Source organism: Rhinolophus ferrumequinum, chromosome 10, assembly GCF_004115265.2.
Source record: "Rhinolophus ferrumequinum isolate MPI-CBG mRhiFer1 chromosome 10, mRhiFer1_v1.p, whole genome shotgun sequence".
NCBI classification, from domain to species: Eukaryota; Metazoa; Chordata; class Mammalia; order Chiroptera; family Rhinolophidae; genus Rhinolophus; species Rhinolophus ferrumequinum.
The window spans coordinates 89,488,700-89,507,712 of record NC_046293.1 but is presented as its reverse complement, the minus strand read 5'-3'; the positions used below and the strand labels follow the sequence as shown (position 1 = coordinate 89,507,712).

Here is a 19,013-nt window from a genome sequence, read left to right as displayed (position 1 = left end):
TTCTGAAGATGCAGAGGAGAGCCAGACAGATGTGAAGCAGAAATTTAACAAGAACTAATAACTACAGAGTTAGAGGGTGGTAAGTGCTCTAGAGGAAACACACAGGAGCAGAGAGTGCCTGGGGGCTGGCAGCATTTCTGCACAGCAGGGCCTCTTTGAGACTGAGACCTGTAGGGGAGGGCGGAGACTCCAGCACAGAGAGGGGCAGGAGCTGTGGGGTGGGACAGGCAGCTGCTCACACAGCATCATGAACACCCACGTGAGACCAAGGTGTGGGGTCTGGGTTGTATTTTAAGTTGCAGTAGAGGTACGGAGGGTGTTCTCTGGGAAGGGTGGAAACTCCCTGCAATATCAAGAATGATACACAAAATCTGTAGGAAGCCCCATGTGAAGAGCTCCATACCTGACACCTCTGAAAGAAACACTGGGAGGTGAGGTTAGGAGCAAGGCTGAGGCAGGTAGTCCCTGGACTTTGGCAAGTTAAGGGACCCACTATAACTCCCAGATGAGGTGTCACCCTCATTCTGAAGAAGGGCCTATACCAGGGAAAGCAAGTGGGTCCTGGCTTGTCAGCCTGAGGACGGCCTCCGTGAGCATCTAGCCAGCAGAGGAGTTTGGTACAGCTGACTCAGTGAGTTTTAAGTGTCTGAATTCAAATGCCTTTAGGTGGGAGTGCAAGTTTGCCACAGGGAGCTCTCCTCTACTCACCACTGCATTATAAACCCTCTCCTCTTCCCTCACATGTTGGATAACCTGCTTGGTGCCTGGGGGCAGCTGAGGGTGAGAACCTGATAGCTTTTCCCTTCTCACCCTGGCAGACAGACCTGGCCTAGGGGAAAAAGGAAAACTCTCAAATCTGTTCTTTCTCTTTATATCTAAAGCTTATTTTAGATTTGATTTTGCAGAGGTTACCTTTTTAACAATAAGAAAATACAACATGTCAAGATTTTGCGTGGTTTCCAAACACAGGTAATGTATCGGCATCTGCTTAGTTAAAACAGCTCGACTGAGATAGGGTGAGCAAGACCCCTTCCCTCTCAGCCAGGGACTTGCTCAACCCTCAACCCTACAGGACCGGATCAGAATCTAACTCTCCTGTTGACAGTGTCCCACTTTTCCTTCCCTTCGTGACAGCCAACCCTGAACATGTGTCCTCTCCCATCAATGGTCGTTCCACAACTGGGACTCTCGATTCCCATGTGTAATGATCAAAATGACATCTATGCCTGATTGGACATGGTGGCTGTTCACGAGAGTCATTTCCTTGGAGAAGTGACAGCACATGGTAACATAAGCAGTGGGTGTGCTGTTCATGTCCCATCATCTGTAAATGTGGAGCAAGTCCACGGCAGGGGCCAAGAGCTCTAACTGCACTGCCATTGGACCCTCATCACCAGCGCCCTAATAGCTAAGGCTTCTTCAGCCCCGCGAAGTCCAGCTTTAGTGGTTGCCGTACACTACTGCTCACCACTGCCTATCTCACAGCAGCGGTATGACAGAGGTACAGAGTTACTATTTCCATTTTACACGTGAGGAGACTGAGGCACAGAGAAGTCAGGTAAGCTGCCATAAGGTTGCAGAGCTGGCTCCTAAGTGCTGGGATTCACGCCCAGGCAGTCTGACTCTGAAGTCCTAGTCTCTGCTGTCTTAGCTCCCCACAGCCTCTTGTCTCAGGGATTATCTGGATAGTACAATCTAGAACCCTTCCCCTATTCACCAGCTCCTGCTTCTGAGAGCCATACGGCATTTCCCAGTTCTAAATTTATATACAAAAATCTCTTTATAGGTTTAATACTTTGATTGCAGCTCTTGTACCTCAAATGAGATTTGTATGAAGTATTTAGTAATTTATTGCTCAAATTTTCCCAGGGGAAACTTCTCAATGAATACGGGTGAGATATATAATCTGAGAGGTGAGTTAAGGAAAGGACTCACCTGTACTCCAGGTCCGACAGCAATGACAATGTCCTATCATCTCTGGGTATCCGCTGGAGAAAGCACGGGTGGGGTGCAGACCCAGGAGATGGCACAAGTGCAGGCCCAGCACCAGTGACAGAGCCTAGCGCTGGAGCTGCTCCCACTGCTGGCCTCAAAGCCCGGCTCCCCTCTGAGGGCAGAGTAAGGCTCAGCAGCCAACAGAATTACATGGCACCAGTGTTAGAAAAGCTTTGTTACCATGTTTTTTTTCTCCCCCAGCAGGACTCATAGCAAAGCTACTGATTGAACATTCCAGATCACTCTAAAGTGACCTTTGGGGGCTAAAGTTTGTAAACCAAGAACTTTTAATCCCAATGTCTTTTCTAATTTAAGCACAGCTATCATTTCCCAGACCTAGGGAAATCCACTCCTGACCCTTTATCAATTAGTCAGAGGAGACTAATCTTTGAGGAGTTAGCATTTCTGGATTCAAGGAAGCTGCAGAGAGAGAACTAGAAACCGGTTTATGAACAGATTTTGGGTGCCTCCCCCGCCCCGCCCGGAACTCAGGCAGCAGCCCTGAAGTCACCCGAAGTTGGAGACAGAGTCTTGCCCTAATCCTCAGGAGGCTGGCTAACCACAGAGGCCCCTGCCAGGCCAGAGCCCAAAGCCAGGAGCACAACCTGAGCCTCCTGCTTGACCACAAACCCTGCTTGCAAGCCCACGATTTGTGAAACAGTAACTCTGTGAAAGCAGCAGGGCTGGAGCCCCGCCCCTCCGGTGGGAACGCACCTCCTCTGATTGGCTGCTTCCCCACCCCCAGGCCTGGTCCACAGCAGAGGGATTTCCAAAACTGAGCCAGCTAAAGCTATTTAAAAACGACAGAATGTTAGAACTGGAGCCTGAAAGGAGCCTCCAGCAGAACCTAATCCAACGTCCTCACTTTATAGAAGAGACAACTGAGACCCCAAGGAGAATCTACAATGCACCCCCTCCCACTCCTATAAACCTCCCCGGAGAAAACCTCAAGAAAAGATGGTGATGCAAAGAACAGGATATACATACATGCAGGATGAGTTCTTTAAGAGCTTTGGAGGTTTTGGGATGCAAAAAAAAATTCTGAGAAAATCCCTGTGCCCTAAAGGGCTGCATTGCTGCCAGCCAGCGCTGTACCGCGGACTGGGCTGCGTAATGATTGTAGTCAGCATGGAAGCCTGAGTCTAGATTTCCTGAAATCTTGTGCATGGTTTTTAGAGGGTCAGGGGATAGTCATCCCCCCACCCCACCCCGACCCCAGCCAGTTTCCAAATCACCCAGGAGGAAAAAGAGTTGAGAACACCATATGGGTGGAGAAGCAGAGAACAGAGAGACCAACTTTAGAAAGTGTAGAAAGGGTTCATGCAGCACAAAAAGACGCAACTGCAACCGCAGGGACAAAGAAGTCAGGAAATGCTACCACAGCAGCCAGCCTGGTGGCCAGACAGCGAGCTAATGGGTCAGACTGGGATGGAGGGGGCGGAGGTTTAAATTTAGCCAGGTAAACAGAGCTGCTGGGTGGAGAGGGCCTGGTAGGGGCAGGGCCATCACCTGCTCTTCTCACTGAAGGGCAAGTCCAGCCAGAACTGTACCAAGGGGCACATCCGCTGTAGGGACAAGTCGGCTTTGGGGACGCCACCAACATATTGGCCAGGGAAGAGGACAGACTGCTCCTCAGAGACGGGTAGAAGGTTATTTTTACTTTAAAAGGTGGCTCATATGAAACACTATCAGGTCTTTTCATCTTTATCACAGTATCTATTCCCAACCTGTCTGCTGGATTTTTCTGGACTTCTGGATGCAGTTTGAAGACACTCCATAGAAAACAAGAGAAGGATGCCCTGAGGTGAGGGTGGGGAGCCCCCACATTCTCTCTTCACTAGGGGATTTTTATATTGATGGCTCTTAGGAGTCTTGAGAGACCTGAAGGAGTTATAAAAACCACCTCCACCACCACCCCTGAGGATTGTGTTCAGGTGGAGTCTGAAGACCTGTTTAGAAGGTTAGGGAGATAAATGACAGGCAGTTGGAAGGGGCGCTAGGGGAACAAAATCAGGAGAGTGAACAGGAAAGCTTTTGTGGACACACTGGTTTTTATTTCACGGAAGGCAAGGACTATCACTTCACATAAAAAGTTCCTCCCCTGCTAGAGATGCCAAGCCATGGCAAACCAGAAACCAGCAGAACTATCCTAGAAGTAAAAATTAGAACAGGCTAACACTGGTCTTCCGCCCTCTTGAAGAAGTGCAAACAAAAATCTTCCAGCTGTCACTAGAGTAAGAGAAGGGTGAAATAAGCAGGTGAAGACAATCCCAGGTTTTTCCATTTCACAGCATATGGCTCCCAGCAATTTGGCAATATCTCTCTAACTCAGGGGTGTCCAAACTTTTTTCAACGGTTTTCACCAAGGGCCATATGCAGTAAAATACACAAACAGCCGGGCCACTCACTCGAGGTGAAGTACGTATTGCCTCACCTGGTTTATTTAAGTAAACTAAATATATTTTTGGAATTTGCTGCGGGCCAATTAACAATGGACTGTGGCCCGCAGGCCAGTTTGGACACCCCTGCTCTAACTTAAGCTTTTGGGATAGAAAATGTTTTAGAAAAGGGTTGTTTCAAGCGCATAAGATACCCTTGGAGATATTACAACCACCAAAAGTACCTAAAGAGAGGACTGGTTTCAGACAGCCTGAGCAAACACCCACACACATACCCTCCCTCACATACTCATATACATAAGAAATCACAGCCTGGAAAACTAGGAAAGCCATGGGTGGAAAGGGCCAGCAAGCTCCTCCAAGGCTGGCTCCCATGCCCCTGGCAGGCAGACCCCACAACGTGTCACACCCCCACTGTCCAGTTTTCTTCAGGACAAGAAGAGGAGCTGTTGCTTGTGGCTGCCCTTAGCTATTTATCCACACATTGTCTCTTTATGTCCCTTTGCTGCATTCACCTCCTACCCTGGTGTCAGCCCTGCCTGGGCCTTGCAGGGGACAGACCTGTCTTTATGCCTGTCTCTTTCCCCGGGCTGCTGGGCCTGACAGCACCATGCAGAGCCTGGATACATCGCTCTTCTCACAAGGACACAAAGAGGTCTGTCAGCATCGCCGATCCTTGGGAGGAGACACACCTGCTTCTTCTTGCTATTTATAGCCACAGACCTTTGGTGTCAGAGACAACAGACACTATTTTGAAATGGAGGAAAACCACCACTCAGCCTCTCATGGGTTGGTGTTTGCCAGGACTTGTGTGTGTACACCTGGACAGGCGTATGGGCACAAACTCGGGCCGGTACCCAACCACCCATGTCTAGGGTTGACAGTCTTGCCTTTGATACATAAACCCCACATGCCAATCAGATAGCAGCAGGAGTGGCAGACACCCGGAAAGGGTCCTCAGGTTTTCTGAGGGTGTGCCCACTGCTCTCGCAGCCCTGTGCTGCCTTAGGGCCAGCCACCCATGTGTATACACAAGTGCTGATGTGTGGCCGGGAGTGGGACACTGCCCCACTGACCCCGAGGTTTCTGCACCCATACTGATGGCATGGCACAGATGTCCCATCCCACCTCTGTCAAGTGGGCACATTCTTGGTGACCAGAGCAGTTCAGGGGATTGGTAACTTGATCCTGAGCCTTTCTCTTCCAGGTACCAGACTGAAACTCTGCCCAGGGTGGTAGTAAATGAAAGCTGCTGCCAACGTGGCTAGGTGGTAAAAGCAGCTAAGAAGGCCGGGGAGAAAGTGGAGAGCAAGTCCCCCATTCACAGCTGAGCAACCCACCCCAGGCCCCAGCCACCTCAGCTTCCCTCTCTGTAAACAGAACCAATTATGCCCCAAACTGAACGACCTCTCACAGGGATTTGCAGGATGAAAACATCTAGGAAATGTGGGTCTGACTAGAGTGCATGGTTAAATATCCAAGAGGATCATCGAGAAGATGGAGAAAGGTCACTTCCCACTTCTCCCAAGACAGGGACGGGTAAGCATAAGGAGCAGAGGAGCAGAGAAAGAAAACTGGAAATTTGGAACACCACTCAGGGCTTGACCTGCTCCGCGCTCAGGCAGGCATTCAGGCACCGAACTAACACTGCTGTGGGGGTTACAATAATCCAGATGGAGTCCTCGCCCAGTCTGGCTGATGCAGGGGCGGACCTCTAGCAGAGGATTCCAGCTGGGCCTGACCAAGCCAGGAAATGTGAGCGAGAAGCTCCGAGGGGCTCGCGCTTCTCGGACAGGAGCAGGCAGGGCCCCGGGGCACTTCTTGAGCACGACCGAGAGAGGCAGCTCCCTGGTCACCTCCTTGGTCGCCCAACCCTCGGGGACAGAGAACCGCGAGCGCCCGAGCTGCCGCGTAGGGCGAGGAAACTGTACGCTACCTGCCGGCGGCCGGAGCGCGCCCCGCGCGCCGCACACTGGCTGGAGGCAGCAGCAGCCCCAGCTTTGTTCGCGGCCGGGGGCGGGGGATCCCCTTCCCCTTCGGCGCTCCCTGCCCCCCACCTGACGGGGCTGCGGCCGGCGCTGAGGACCCCTCTCCAAGCCAGCTCCACCAGGTTTCCTCGCAGAGAGCGGGGTCCCGCTCCCGGGGACCGAGCCCCCGCGGCGCCCAAACCCAGTCGGCCCGCGGGCGCCGAGGGGGCGGGAACCGGGAAGCTCTAGGAAGTTTCGGAGGCCGAGCCGAGGAGGGGCGCCTCCAGGCAGCGAGGCCAGGGGCCGGGGGCGGCGACGGCCCGCGAGCGCCCCTTTCCCGCAGTGGACAGCCGGACGCTTACCTGCATGTCCCGTCGCTTGTCAGGCCCGCGGGCTCCGGTTCCTCCAGCGACGGCTGCGCTGGGTCCGCGGGGGGCCACGGCGGGCGGAGGCGCGGCGGGCGGGGGCCTGGGAGCGGCGGGGGGCCCTGCCCGCTCCTCTCAGCGCGCGGGCCGCTCGGGCCGCCGCACCGGACTCTTCATCCGCGGCCGGGCGCGCTCCGCTCTGGGGGTCCCGCCGAGGCGTCTGCGGCCCCCAGGTGCTGGGCCAGCCTCCGCGGGGAGCGCGTTGCCCCGCCCGGGCGGCTCCGGCCCTCGGAGTCCGCGCTCGCCCCTGCCGCCGGGAGGGCTCCCTGATCGGCGCCCGGGACCCCGCGCTCGGCCCGCGGGGAAGTCGCGTGCGGAGCCCGCGCCGCGCAGAGGGAGGCCCTGGGCCCAGGGCGCCGGGCTCGGGCCCCGCCGTCGGTCGTCGCTGGGCTGCGCGCTCTTCTCTGGAGCGCGGGACCCCAAGAAGTTTCGGCCCAAGTCGGTTGCGGGCGGGCAGCAGCCGCGGCTCGGCTCGGAGTGCAGGGCGGGCGCCGGGCGAGCGGATCCCGGGCCCCGCCGCCTCCGCCCCGCCGCGTCCGCCCCGCCCCCGCGCCTGTTCCCCGCCCCTGGCGGCCGCGCGGGCCCCGCTCTCTCCTTCCCATCGGCGAGCCCGCGACCCCCACGCCGCACCCTGGGCTCCTCCCAGGCGTTGGGACCGTGACCTCCGCACCTGCCCCGCCGCCCCGGCGGACTCGCCTTCTCCCTCGGCCCTTCCGCGGAGCGGCCTGAGCCTTGACTGGGGGTGCGAATGGGGAGCCCCCGCCCCCGAGGCACGCCGCCCAGCCCCCTCCTCGGCCCAGCGCACCCACCTCCTTCTGCTCCCGAACTCGACTCGCTGCTCGTGGAGGACCACTGGCCTCCAGTAGGCCAGCGGCCCCCACGGACGCCAGCGCTCCTGCTAGGAGCGCCCACCTCAGTGGCTGCGGAGCTGGAGGCTCTGAGAAGGGAGTTAACATCCGTAGCTCTTACATTTACATCAAACTCTTGCACGCGCTGTGTCCTCCTTTGAATTTCCCCCAGAGCAGTAGAGCGATCTGTTATTTCCGCTTTACCAACCCAAGTCATTCCTCTCCTGGTCCTGGACTTTTTGTGCAGCACCCAGCAGAGATCTTTGGGATAGGAAATTTGGTGGGGGTGGGGGGCACACCAAGAAAAATATTTCCAAATGGGAAATGCGTTCTCTCATCACTTAGGTGACAGCTTTAGGGCTGAATTATTCATCTGACGCTTTATGGGGAAAACCAAAGCAGAGAAAAGTGGCACCACCAGTCCCTAGTCACTAAAGGGAGTCAGTGGCCTGAAAAGGTCACTAGAGTCCAGTTTGTAGCCTCAGTCAAACTGAAGTTTAAATACCTTAATTGAGATTCCCAAGTCCTGTTAGTAGTTGCTTCATAACACTCCTGGGTGAGTTGCCCAAGAGAGAGTTAGCCGAGCTCCCCTGGGACGCAGGAGGGCAAACCCCAGCTGCTGGGCCCCGTTCCAGACCCTGGTAACAGGGCACCAACCAGAAGTAGCCAGCACTGTTCCAGGCCTGCCCTCCAGCTGCCTTTTCTTTGACCTTCTGAAACCCATCTCTTTCAAGAGTGAGTAGGAGCCTGCCTGGCTAAAGAAACTGCCTTTGAGTGAGGACAAGGAAAAAGAAAAAGAAAAAAGAAAAATACTAACAATCCTAAGCCTTGCCTTTTCTTAATTAGTAACCAAACAAGGTGACAGCCTTCCCCTTTCAGTGGGGGAAGGGACCACAAGAAGGGTGGGCGAATGAGGGATCAGCAGCCCACCACCTTGGGGTGGCAATAAGGAGCTATTGGCCTCCTGGTTTTACAATAAGGAAACTAAGAGCTGTTTGAGCAAATACCTGACTAATTAGAGGGAAAAGCTTCCTTGGAATTGTGCTGGCTTGGGTGGGAGATGCACTAGGTCTCACCTCTCAGTGAATGGTGTTTATGAGACCAGGTCCAGCAACCTTACGTGAATGGTCTGTAATTGCCAGGGGCCCGGGGCTGCCTTCACGGAGAGGGGGCTAGTTCAACGCTTTGTCTTTTGGGGCAGGTGGGACAGGGAGCAGAGCTGGTCTAAAGCAGGTATAAAAGCTTCAAGTTCACTTTGTGAAATTACAAAGATGCTGGGTTCCTCGCCTCCTCAGAACAAAGTGTGAGTTCTGGGGTTAAAGTCTGTGGGAGGCCAAGGGAATGCCTTGTCCAGGAAGCCCTGATTTTTCTGGAATGCACCTGGGAGAATTTGGTCATCCAGTTCATACGTACATTTATGGAGCCCTAAGCGTACAGAGATGCCTGAGACCAGCTCCCAGCCTCAGGCAGTTAAAGTCTTAAAGAGTGGTGTGGGGGTGGGGAACCCACTTCTCATTTGGGGCCTAGAATGCATACAAGAAGGGACAAGTTTGCTGGGTCCCTCGCTGACGACCCAGGAGGAGAGCAGGTGACAGATGACAGCAACCCCAGCTGAACGTCCCACACGTAGCCCTGCGCCTCCCGCCATCTCCATCCAAGATGAGTCAAAACTTGTGGCCCAGGAAGGGAGGCTGCAGTGCCCCCAGGAAAAGAGCTTGTGGCTGAGTAGCTAGGAAAACATCTGAATGAGGAGCCCTGGGCCAGCTTCCCAGGGGAAGTGGTGAGTGCCCCACTGCTTGAGTCACTGAACTGCTGGGGAGTCTATAGCCAGCCCTGGGGGCAAGTGCTGGTGGGAATGAGACAGATCTCGCCATGTTTTGTCTGTGATTCTAGGTGGGGTCTCTTGTCTTCTCCCCCGAATAAAACATATCCCGACTTGGTATTTGTGGTTGAAATAAAGAAAGAAAAATCACGTATTTGGACCTATGGAAATTTGTAACGATTCCTACTCTGTTTACTGGAGACACTGTTCCCTCTTCCTTGTCATGTCCTCCCAGGCCTCTAGCCACACACAGAGGTCTCTTCCAAGCCAGAATGTCTAATAAAAATCCTGTCGGGAAGAGTCAGAGAGGAGCCAGCCCCTCCGTGTCCTTAGCTCTCTGTGGCTTTCCTATGCGGAGACATCTCGGGTTGCACTCCGGCCCTGGGGCTCTGCACTCTTAGGGCAATTGTTCCCTTTCCATCCCAACGCCAGGAGGAAGAGCTTCAGGTGGCACTGCTCTTCCTGCTGCTGGTGGCGGCCAGTGGGAAGCACCTCTGTTGTGGGAGAGTCCTTCATTCCTCCCCAGTCTTCTTCTCTGGCCTCTTCTGAAGGGGTTATTTGGGAGGCCCAGAAAATTTCTTGGGGGAACAAGCCTGATGAGCCTTTGAAGGCCAGAACAAGACAGGGAGGTAAAACTAATAACCTTTTATCCCAACAGGTACTTTACCTCTCTCCATTGTCTGTGCTACTCAATGTTCCTTTTTGTGTTTGTTATGTAGATGTTTTTCTAAGAACGAGGGCTTAAAAAGCTGGTAGATTCTAACCCAAATATCCAAACACTGTCCATAGATTACTCCCACAGACTCACAGTAGCTGAGAGCATTTGGACATCTGGATGAGGGGAATTCTATAATAACAGCTGAAGGCACAGGGTTAAACTCTGCTATCATGAGTTCAAATCTGGATCTGTAGTTTCCTTGTGGGGAAAAATGTCCGCTCTAAGAATCCAGCAGCTCAAGGAATTTGTATAAAGGTAGAAGATGGCTAAACTATCCACAGTCCTAACACCTGGTATGTGCAGAGAGCGTATCAGTTTATCAACTGCTTTTACACTTTTATCTTAATTGAGATCCATCAAATGAGAACAGTCCCACTCATCTCACTTGGAGCGCTCTCCTCTGACCAATTCTCCCCCAAAGAGAGGCAACTGCCCCCAGGGAGGGGTCTAGCGTGGTTACTGAGCAGGAGGCTCTGAGTCAGCCCAGGGAGTCCAGACTCACTGCCTTGGTGATCTGTCTCTCTAAGCCTCAGCGTCCTCGTCTGAAAGGCAGCAGTGGTAAGGTCACCTTCCCCATGGGACTATGAGAATTAAACAGGATAATGCAGACAAAGAAACCAGGAGCCATGTCTTCCATATAGTGTGTTAGTGTGTGCATAAGAAATATTGACAATAGCATTATTACTATTAAATAGACATGACCTGGTTTTCCACTGGGACAGTCTAATGTTGCTCTCAGTCCTCGAATTCCTGGATTTTAACCCCCTTTTTTCTCCAAAGAGAAGACAGAGTCCTAAATAGTTCCTTGAACGAATGATGGCTTTACAAATATCTAGAATGAAGCAGTTGAAGGTGTCACTAAAAACTAGCAAATACAGAGCCCCCAGCAGACTGGGAAGGAAAGAGTCCCTTCATCCGTCAGTATCACTTGTCAAGGTCCAGTAAAGAGAAAGGGGAGGTTCTAATGTCTGTGGTCATGTTAACAAGCTGCTCCTGTGCTTGACCAAAAGACGAGGCACCGTTTGAAACTGTAATCAACAGGAAGTGCTGCTTTCCCGTCTGAGTCTCTAGCATCCCCACGTCCTCCTGCTTCCCCTTCTCAACTTCCACCCAAGTCCTCCCAGGTATTCTGTACTGAGGGACATGGTGGAGGAAACAGAGACAGTGTCCCTGCCCTCAAAGGGCTCTGCTTTCGTGGTGGGCCAGGGAACAAGCGAACAGGAACAAACAGGACAGATGGCTGTGTGTTCATCCCCGTGCTGAAGCCCCAGCAGCCCCCAGGACTGAGGGTGGAGGCCTGGGCTCGCCCCCTTCTCTTCTGTAGGGGCTCTGTACCTTCGGCAAGTGGCCTCCCCTCCTGGGCCTCAGTGACCTCACTAAACACATCTGTGATTCTGTCAAAGGGGAAATTGAGGAAGGTGGAGGTGTGGGTGGAAGAAAATGAATTTGACTTCATATACATTTTGTTTGAGTGTCAGTGGGGGCATTCAAGTGTTGACAGCAAAAAATAGTGAACTGGAAGGAGGGTTAGGGGTCAGGGTGGCTGGAGAGGCAGTTTCAGTGAAGTGAGGTGATAACACTGAAAGTCAGCCGGCCCGGGGTCAAGGCAGGAAGAGATGGTGAAGAACACAGTGTGGATGATCCCTCCAGGTTTAACTAAGAAGACGAGAGAGAGGGGGCACTGGAGGGGCCGGGAAGGGCCACTGGGATCAAGTGATGTGTTTTCCACAATAAGGGAGCCCTGGGACATGCTTGAAAGCAGAGAGAAGAAAAGTGAGGAGGGTGAGAAATTCCTGTTAGAAAGAGATGGGAGGAGGCTGGGAAGAGAGGGAGGCCAGGAGCTCAGCTAGGGGGTTCACATTCCAGAGTGTGAGGCGCCCCTTCCTCCTTCTTCTCCAGAGTTGGTTGGTTACAACAGGAGAAAGAGAGAGAGAGAGAGAGAGAGAGAGAGAGAGAGAGAGAGAGAAACGGAAAGCAGAGTGCATTTACAGCGAGGAGCCCTCCTTGAAGAACACTGAAGTACCCGTGTGGGAGACACCACTGTGCCACGTGACCAGAGGGCATCTCAAGGTCATTCAATGGAAATAGCTCCTTGGAGGCTTCCTAGGACACTGATGGGTGAATTGCTGCTTTATCAAAATCTCCCAGAGAGAACGTTAAAAACACAGATTCCCAGGCCACCCCTCAGGCCTTCTAAATACGCATGGTTGCATCTGTCACTGTTAAGGCCCCATGGGTGATCTGATCCTCAACCCTGTTTGAGACCCTGCCACAGGTCACAAAAGTCCCGCACTCAGTGAGCCTCCTAGGAGGGGAGAGGTGTTTGATGAAATGTACAGTGTAAACCTGGAGAATGCTGGGGCCTGCTGGGAGCCCCAGGAAACGAATCCCTTAAGTCCCTCAGGCTTGTATTGCAGTGGAGGTCGGAGGGGAAAGGGGTGGGTACAGCCTGAATCTGCCTGGTTCTCCACCAGCCTTGTTCCTTCCTCCCTTGGCCTTAGCAAGGATCAGGTGCAGTGCCACTCAGCCTGAATAAGACTGGGTTCCGGGCTCTGCCTTGGCCACCATGTTTGAGAGTTAGCTTTTGCTCAGTGGTACTAATAAGGACGATAAAGGAAACCCACAGGTAATCCAAACTTCTCAAGGTGAGTAACGTTTTGTCTTCTGGTCTGTAATTATCATCAAAAGCATTTATAAACTCCTGAATTCCGCTCTCTGAGCTGGGATGCTTTGCTGGGCAACTTCTTATCTGAAGCACTTGTTTAGCTTGAGGAAAAATGGCTGCACCACAAGAGGCAAACAGTGACAAGTGAGAATGTATCATTATAAAGGATGATTGTTAAACATTCAGTGTTAAATTTAAAGCATGTAGCCCATCACCCTCCTTTGTTCTCTGAACCTTTCATTCTATATAGTTGTGCAAGCATCTGGGTCCTACTACATCATTTACTTTAGCATCCTGCATTAACCCTTGAGGTTCTTAAATTTGTTGATTAATAAAAATGACTCAGAAAATAGCAGTCAGTGACAGTGTTAATTAGACTCTAACACTTCTCCCTTCCTAGAAGTCCTTGAGACTTCACGCATTGGCCGTAAGGACAGTGAGACAGAGAAAAATGATTAGCCAAGAGGCTGAAATTACATTCAATATTTCCTTTCAAGTTTCAAATATGGGCCTTAAACACCTTCGATTCCAAGAGGAGAATGAACAGATAAACACCATTTGTTTGTATGGGTTTTGTAGGTACTGGAGGTGCTAATCTACATTTCCCAAACCTGAGAAGGTGGGAGAGAAACGGATCAGGAGAGAACAGGGCAAGAGGTGCCCAGCCCACGGAGGGGACATGCTGGCCAGTAGCCCCACCCTCATGTCAGTGGCAGACCTGCTGTGTACCCACACTCTGACCTCGCCCTTTACTTTCCTTTCTGCCTTTCTTGTAGCCTGGTAAGCATACCTGTATCCCCACCTGCATTTCTTTCTTAGGCTGCCATCTGTAGTGCATTTTGAGCAGGAATTTCTAAAAATGGAAAAGCTACCAGACCCACAGCAGATGATCCTCCAGGGGTAGAATTCCAGGTCCTGCGGCATCTGAGTGGAGGGGGTATTTCAGGGCCCTGGGGTCAGTGGGGGAGCTGAGGGGAGCCTCCTCAGTGCCTTTAGACCTTACCACCGGGCCACTCCCTAAGGTGCTCTGCTACCCTCCCCCCCAACCGGCCCAGACAGTGGCAGGAGGCCGGGAACTTCTTGCCTGGCTTCCTTAATTTCAATGTCCGTCTGGGTTTGCAGTAAGTTACAGGGACAGGGTCTCCCAGAGCCGACAGGAAAGGTCCGGGTAACAGAAACCTATCCCTAGTCCTCAGGATTTTCCCTCCCTAGAAAGTGTTCTGAGTGTGTGTTTTCAAGATGCCTTCATTCTAACAGTTGAAGGGTCAGAACAAATCTGGTCACAATCGGTATTTAAAAACCTTCTCCCTTTGCACTTAGAGAACCCTCAGTGTGACCCTGCCGGCCATGCTGGCTGATGACAGCGACCCAGACAGACCGAGTTCGTATTTACTTAGGTCTAGCGGACCTTTCATGCGTTCCTGGGGTGGGTGGGAGAGAGGAATGAAGCAGGCAGGTTGGCAGCTGGGCCAGGATGAGGAGAGGAAGGGACGTTTCTCTCTGGGGAGCAGCTATCTATGAGCTGCCAGAAGCAGGACAGGGAGGCGTAGAGCTGGGGGAACTGGAATATGGGGTGTCCCAGGGAACACAAGATGGGCAGCCAGTGGGAGTGCTAGGAGGCCCGAGCTCCGCCTGAGGGCCTGTGGGCATTTGCTCACCACAGATGCCAAGGGCTGAAGGGGCCCCGGCTGCACGTTCTTCCCTGTTTGAAACAAAGGGTGTAATTTCAGTGTGTCCTCCAGAGCTGAGGCCAGGAGGAGGGAAGAGACTAACACCTAGAGAGGCAGGGTGGTGACAGTGAGGTCCCTGTCATCCACAGGGGACAGCTGTAGCCTGCATGCCCCCACTGCTGAGGACGGGGGTCCAGAGCTGTGCTACCACAAAGTGGTCCTGATGCCACTATACCCGAGATGGTGTGTCTTCTCCCACACAGGTAACACCAGCACCCCACTCACACCCCAACCCCCATGCTGAGAACCCCACGCCGACTTTATTTCCAGTCTCAGCGGGGTCAGGGAGTGGCTGGCGACTGGGAACAACAAAGGATGTTTTGGGCAGCTGAATGGAACGGCTGAACTTGGGTCCGGGGGCTAGGATCCTGGTCTTGGGGCAGCCCCAGTTGCTGTCCTTTCTGTCAACTAAGTCCTCAGCTAGGGCTGCCCCAACAAATTGGGGAAGCACTTCACCTGTGGCTGTTTCTGGGCTTCCCCACTTGACCACCTCTCTGCTCCATCGGGCAGCTGAGAGACAGAAGTAAGCAGGTGACGTGACTCTATCTGGTCCTTGTTCTGAACTTAGATAAGAGGAAGCAGATGTTCATCTTCTCCCAAACAGGCCCTGGCCACCTCCACCTCTCTGCTTTCCCTCAACTAGCACCTCTGGGTGTTCTAGGACCTTTCACTCCGGGGCCCAGGTGCGGTGGGTGAGAGGGGTGATGGTTTTCTGTGCATTGGGGAAGGAACACCTTCTCCAGCAGAATCCAGCATTACAACCACTATCTTGGTGGCACAGGTTCTGGAGTGCAGCCCTTAGGAAAAGATTTTGGATTTCAGTTTCCATGGTTATTAAATGGGGGTGCTTTGTCAATTGCACTGTACCATATAAATGTTAGTTTATATATATTAACATGTGGTGTGAGGAAGTGTGTGGGGGGATACCTGCCTCAACCAAGGACTAACTTCTCCAGGAGAATTAGAATAACATCAGGACAATAGCAATAATTGACATCAGGACAACAGCAATTCTAATTGAGTGCTTATGATGTGCTAAGGAATTCAGTCCTCACAACAACACTATGAGGTCGGCCTTATTATTATCCCACTTTACAGTTGAGAAAACTGAGACCCAGTGAGGTCAAGTTACCTACCCACAATTACACAGCTAACAGGGATCCAGGTCAGGCTTCATACCCAGTTTAGAAGTACCCATCTGAAGAGACACCGAGGAGAATCCTTGCTGCTGTTTAGGCCAAATTCTCTGCCCCAAACCACCACAAATCGGGAAGAAGTTCTCCATTCCTACCTTCCTACAATTACTCAGGAATGGGACATATACTCTGGCCCTAATTCTATAAATAATGGAGAACAAGAGTTGAGCGGAAGAACTTGAAAGAAACGTGGAAGATAAAATGCTTTTAATATGCAGTCTGTTCAAGTTCACAATGAGACAGGTAACCAACGTTTCCCAAACTAAGAGTCGAGGAAAGGGCAGTTCTTTGGTTCTTACCTCAATCTCTCACTCCTGGGGCCAGAGATGTGTTGCTTTTAATAAAGCAAGTTTGAGGTGGTGCTCGAAACTCCAGGGAACAAAAACCCTCAAGTCTGCTCAGGCTGTGAATAGGTCAAACCCATGAGAAATGGCCTCTGGAAGCGAGGGAGGGTTATATTTCCTTCAGTTTAGTCTTTCTCCTTTTTTCTCACCCCCACCAAAATAAAGTCTGGAAAGAAAGCCAAAGATTCCACCAACCCAGGGTGGGGAGCGCCCCCTAGTGGATCAGTGGACCCACTTGCTGATGGCCCCTGGGGTCTTGACAAAAGAGAAGGCAGATGTTTGAACAAGTCCAGAGTCTGGCATAACAGAGAACGGTCCACTTTTAGGTACATGCCCAAAAGAACTGAGAGCAGGGACTTGAAAAGGTATTTGTACACCCATGTTCACAGCAGCATTATTCACAGTAGCCAAAAGGTGGAAACAACCCAAATGTCCACTGACTGATGAATGGTATAAGCATGCAAGGGAACATTATGCAGTCTTAAAAAAGAATGAAATTCTGACATAAGCTACAGCATGCATGGAACTTGAAGACATTTTGCTCAGTGAAATAAACCAGACACAAAGGGACAAATATTGTATGCTTCCACTTATATGAGTAGTCAAACTCATAGAAACAGAAAGTAGAATGGGGTTTTCCAGGGACTGGGGGAAAGAGGGAATGGCCATTTTTTGTTTAATGGATACAGTTTCGGTTGGGAATGATGAAAAAGTTCTGGAGATGGTTGCACAACAACATGAATATACTGAATACTACTGAAATATACACTTGAAAATGGTTGAAATGGTAAATTTTATGTTATGCATATTTTACCATAAGAAAAAATGCAAAAAAGAGAGAGAATGTGTGCACTCATTTTTGCAGGAAAAAACCCACCTTTTCCCAGGTTCCTAAAAAATTTCCCAAATTACCCAATTTATATTGAAATTTCCTATGATTGTCTCAGCCTAGAATGAAATATAGGGGGAATGTTGTCGTAAAATCTACTCAGTTTGGGAGAATAAAGTGGGAGGAATTACTGTACTTGATGCCATTGGAGTAACCAAGGTAGCATGGTCTTATAGCCAGATCAGTGACACAGAGTAGAGAACCCAGAAACAGACCCATACAAATATGCCCAGCTGATTTTTGGCAATATAAATTCAATGAAGGAAGAATAGTCTTTTCAACAAATGGTGCGGCAGCAATTGGATATCATAGATTAAAAATATGAATCTCAACCTAAACTTCACACTTGATACAAAAATTAATACGTTCATCATTAACTGTTAGGGAAATGCAAATTAAAACCACAATGAGCTATCACTACACATCTATTAGAACAGCTAAAACACAAATGCTAACAACACCAAACGCTGGCAAAGATGTGGAGAAACTGGATCTCAGGCATTGCCAGGGACAATGTGAAATGGTGCGGCCCCTCTGGAAAACAGTTTGGAGGTTTCTTTAAAAACAAAACATGCACTTACCTTACAACACAGTAATCACACAGCTGGGCACTTAACCCAAAGAGATGAAAACTTATACTCACACAAAAACCTGCACATGAAAGTTCATACTGGCTCTATTTGTAATTGCCCCAAATTTGAAACAACAGGTGAAGATTAAAAAAAAACTAGTACATCCCCACCACAGAGTACTGCTCGGCAATAAAAACGAACCAACTATTGATACCTACAATGATTTGGATGGATTTCAAAAGCATCCTGCTGAGAAAAGCCAATCTCCAAAGGTGACATGCTGCATGATTCCATTTATATGACAGTCTCGAAATGACAAAATTATAAAAATGGGCAACAGACTATTGGTTGTCAGGGGTTGGGGACAAGGTGGGAGGGAGGAAAATGGGTGAGGTTGTTAAGGGTAGCATGAGGGAGATCTTTTGGCAATGGAGCAATTCTGTATCTTGGTTGACAAGAAACTACACATGTGATAAAATTGCATAGGTCCCCATCTTCCCCCCGTACACACACTGAGTAAACTGCTGAAATTTTAATAAGGTCTACAGATTGTATCATGTTCGGTTCCTGGTTTTGATTTGTTATGTGAGATGTGACAGTTGGCAGAAAATGGATGGAGGGGAACTCTCTGTACTATTTCTATAATTTCTTGTGAATCTAAAATCATTAAAAAAAAAAAAAAAAGACTAGAAAAAAATCCACTCAAGGAAGAAGAGGAAAGTAAGTGTTATGGAGCATTTAGCCTGAGTCAGGCACCCTAGGTGGATGATCCTATTCAATCATCCTCACAGCCCTACGGAGCACCAGGTCTGACAATTAAGTTCACAAACGCATCCTAGAAAAAGTGCTACATACCTCATGCTGAATATCACTACAATCACCCTCGAAGTCCTCCCCTTGGGAAGCTATGCACCAACGCCAGCATCTAGTCCACCCTTCAAAGCAATTTTGGAACTCTTTTCTGGAATGGCCATCAGAGCTGTCAGTGTATTACCCTTGATGTCCTGAATGTCATCAAAGTGTCTTCCTTTCAATATTTCCTTTATCTTCAGGTGAAGAAAGAAGTAACTGGGGGCCAGATCAGGTGAGTAGGGAGGGTGTTCCAATACAGTTATTTGCTTACTGGCTGAAAACTCCCTCATAGACAGTGCCGTGTGAGCTGGTGCATTGTCATGGTGCAAGAACCATGAATTGTTGGCGAAAAATTGAGGTCATTTAACTTTTTCATGCAGCCTTTTCAGCACTTCCAAATAGTAAACTTGGTTAACTGTGTGTCCGGTTGGTACAAATTCATAATGAATAATCCCTCTGATATCAAAGAAGGTTAGCAACATCGTTGCAACAAGTTCGGGAACTTAATTGTCAGACCTCGTATGTATCATCTCATTTCACAGACAAGGAGACCAAGGCCCCAAATGGTGGAATTGTGTTTCAAACCAAGTC

At 50.7% G+C, this 19,013-nt stretch overlaps 1 protein-coding gene across 2 annotated transcripts in view; it reads right to left on the bottom strand.

Moving 5' to 3' along the window:
* WNT5B (Wnt family member 5B) overlaps nt 1–6,859 on the bottom strand; it is a 104,849-nt gene extending 97,990 nt beyond the window's left edge. Inside the window, exon 1 of one of the 2 annotated variants that reach the window (XM_033117885.1) lies at nt 6,724–6,859. Coding sequence is in view for 1 of the 2 variants with exons in the window: in XM_033117882.1 (XP_032973773.1) it covers nt 6,724–6,729 (6 nt within the window). In the remaining variant the exon portion in view is untranslated. The remainder of the gene's footprint in view (nt 1–6,723) is intronic. The other variant, XM_033117882.1, reaches the window with a different exon arrangement.
* Between the last annotated feature and the right edge of the window lie 12,154 nt (nt 6,860–19,013).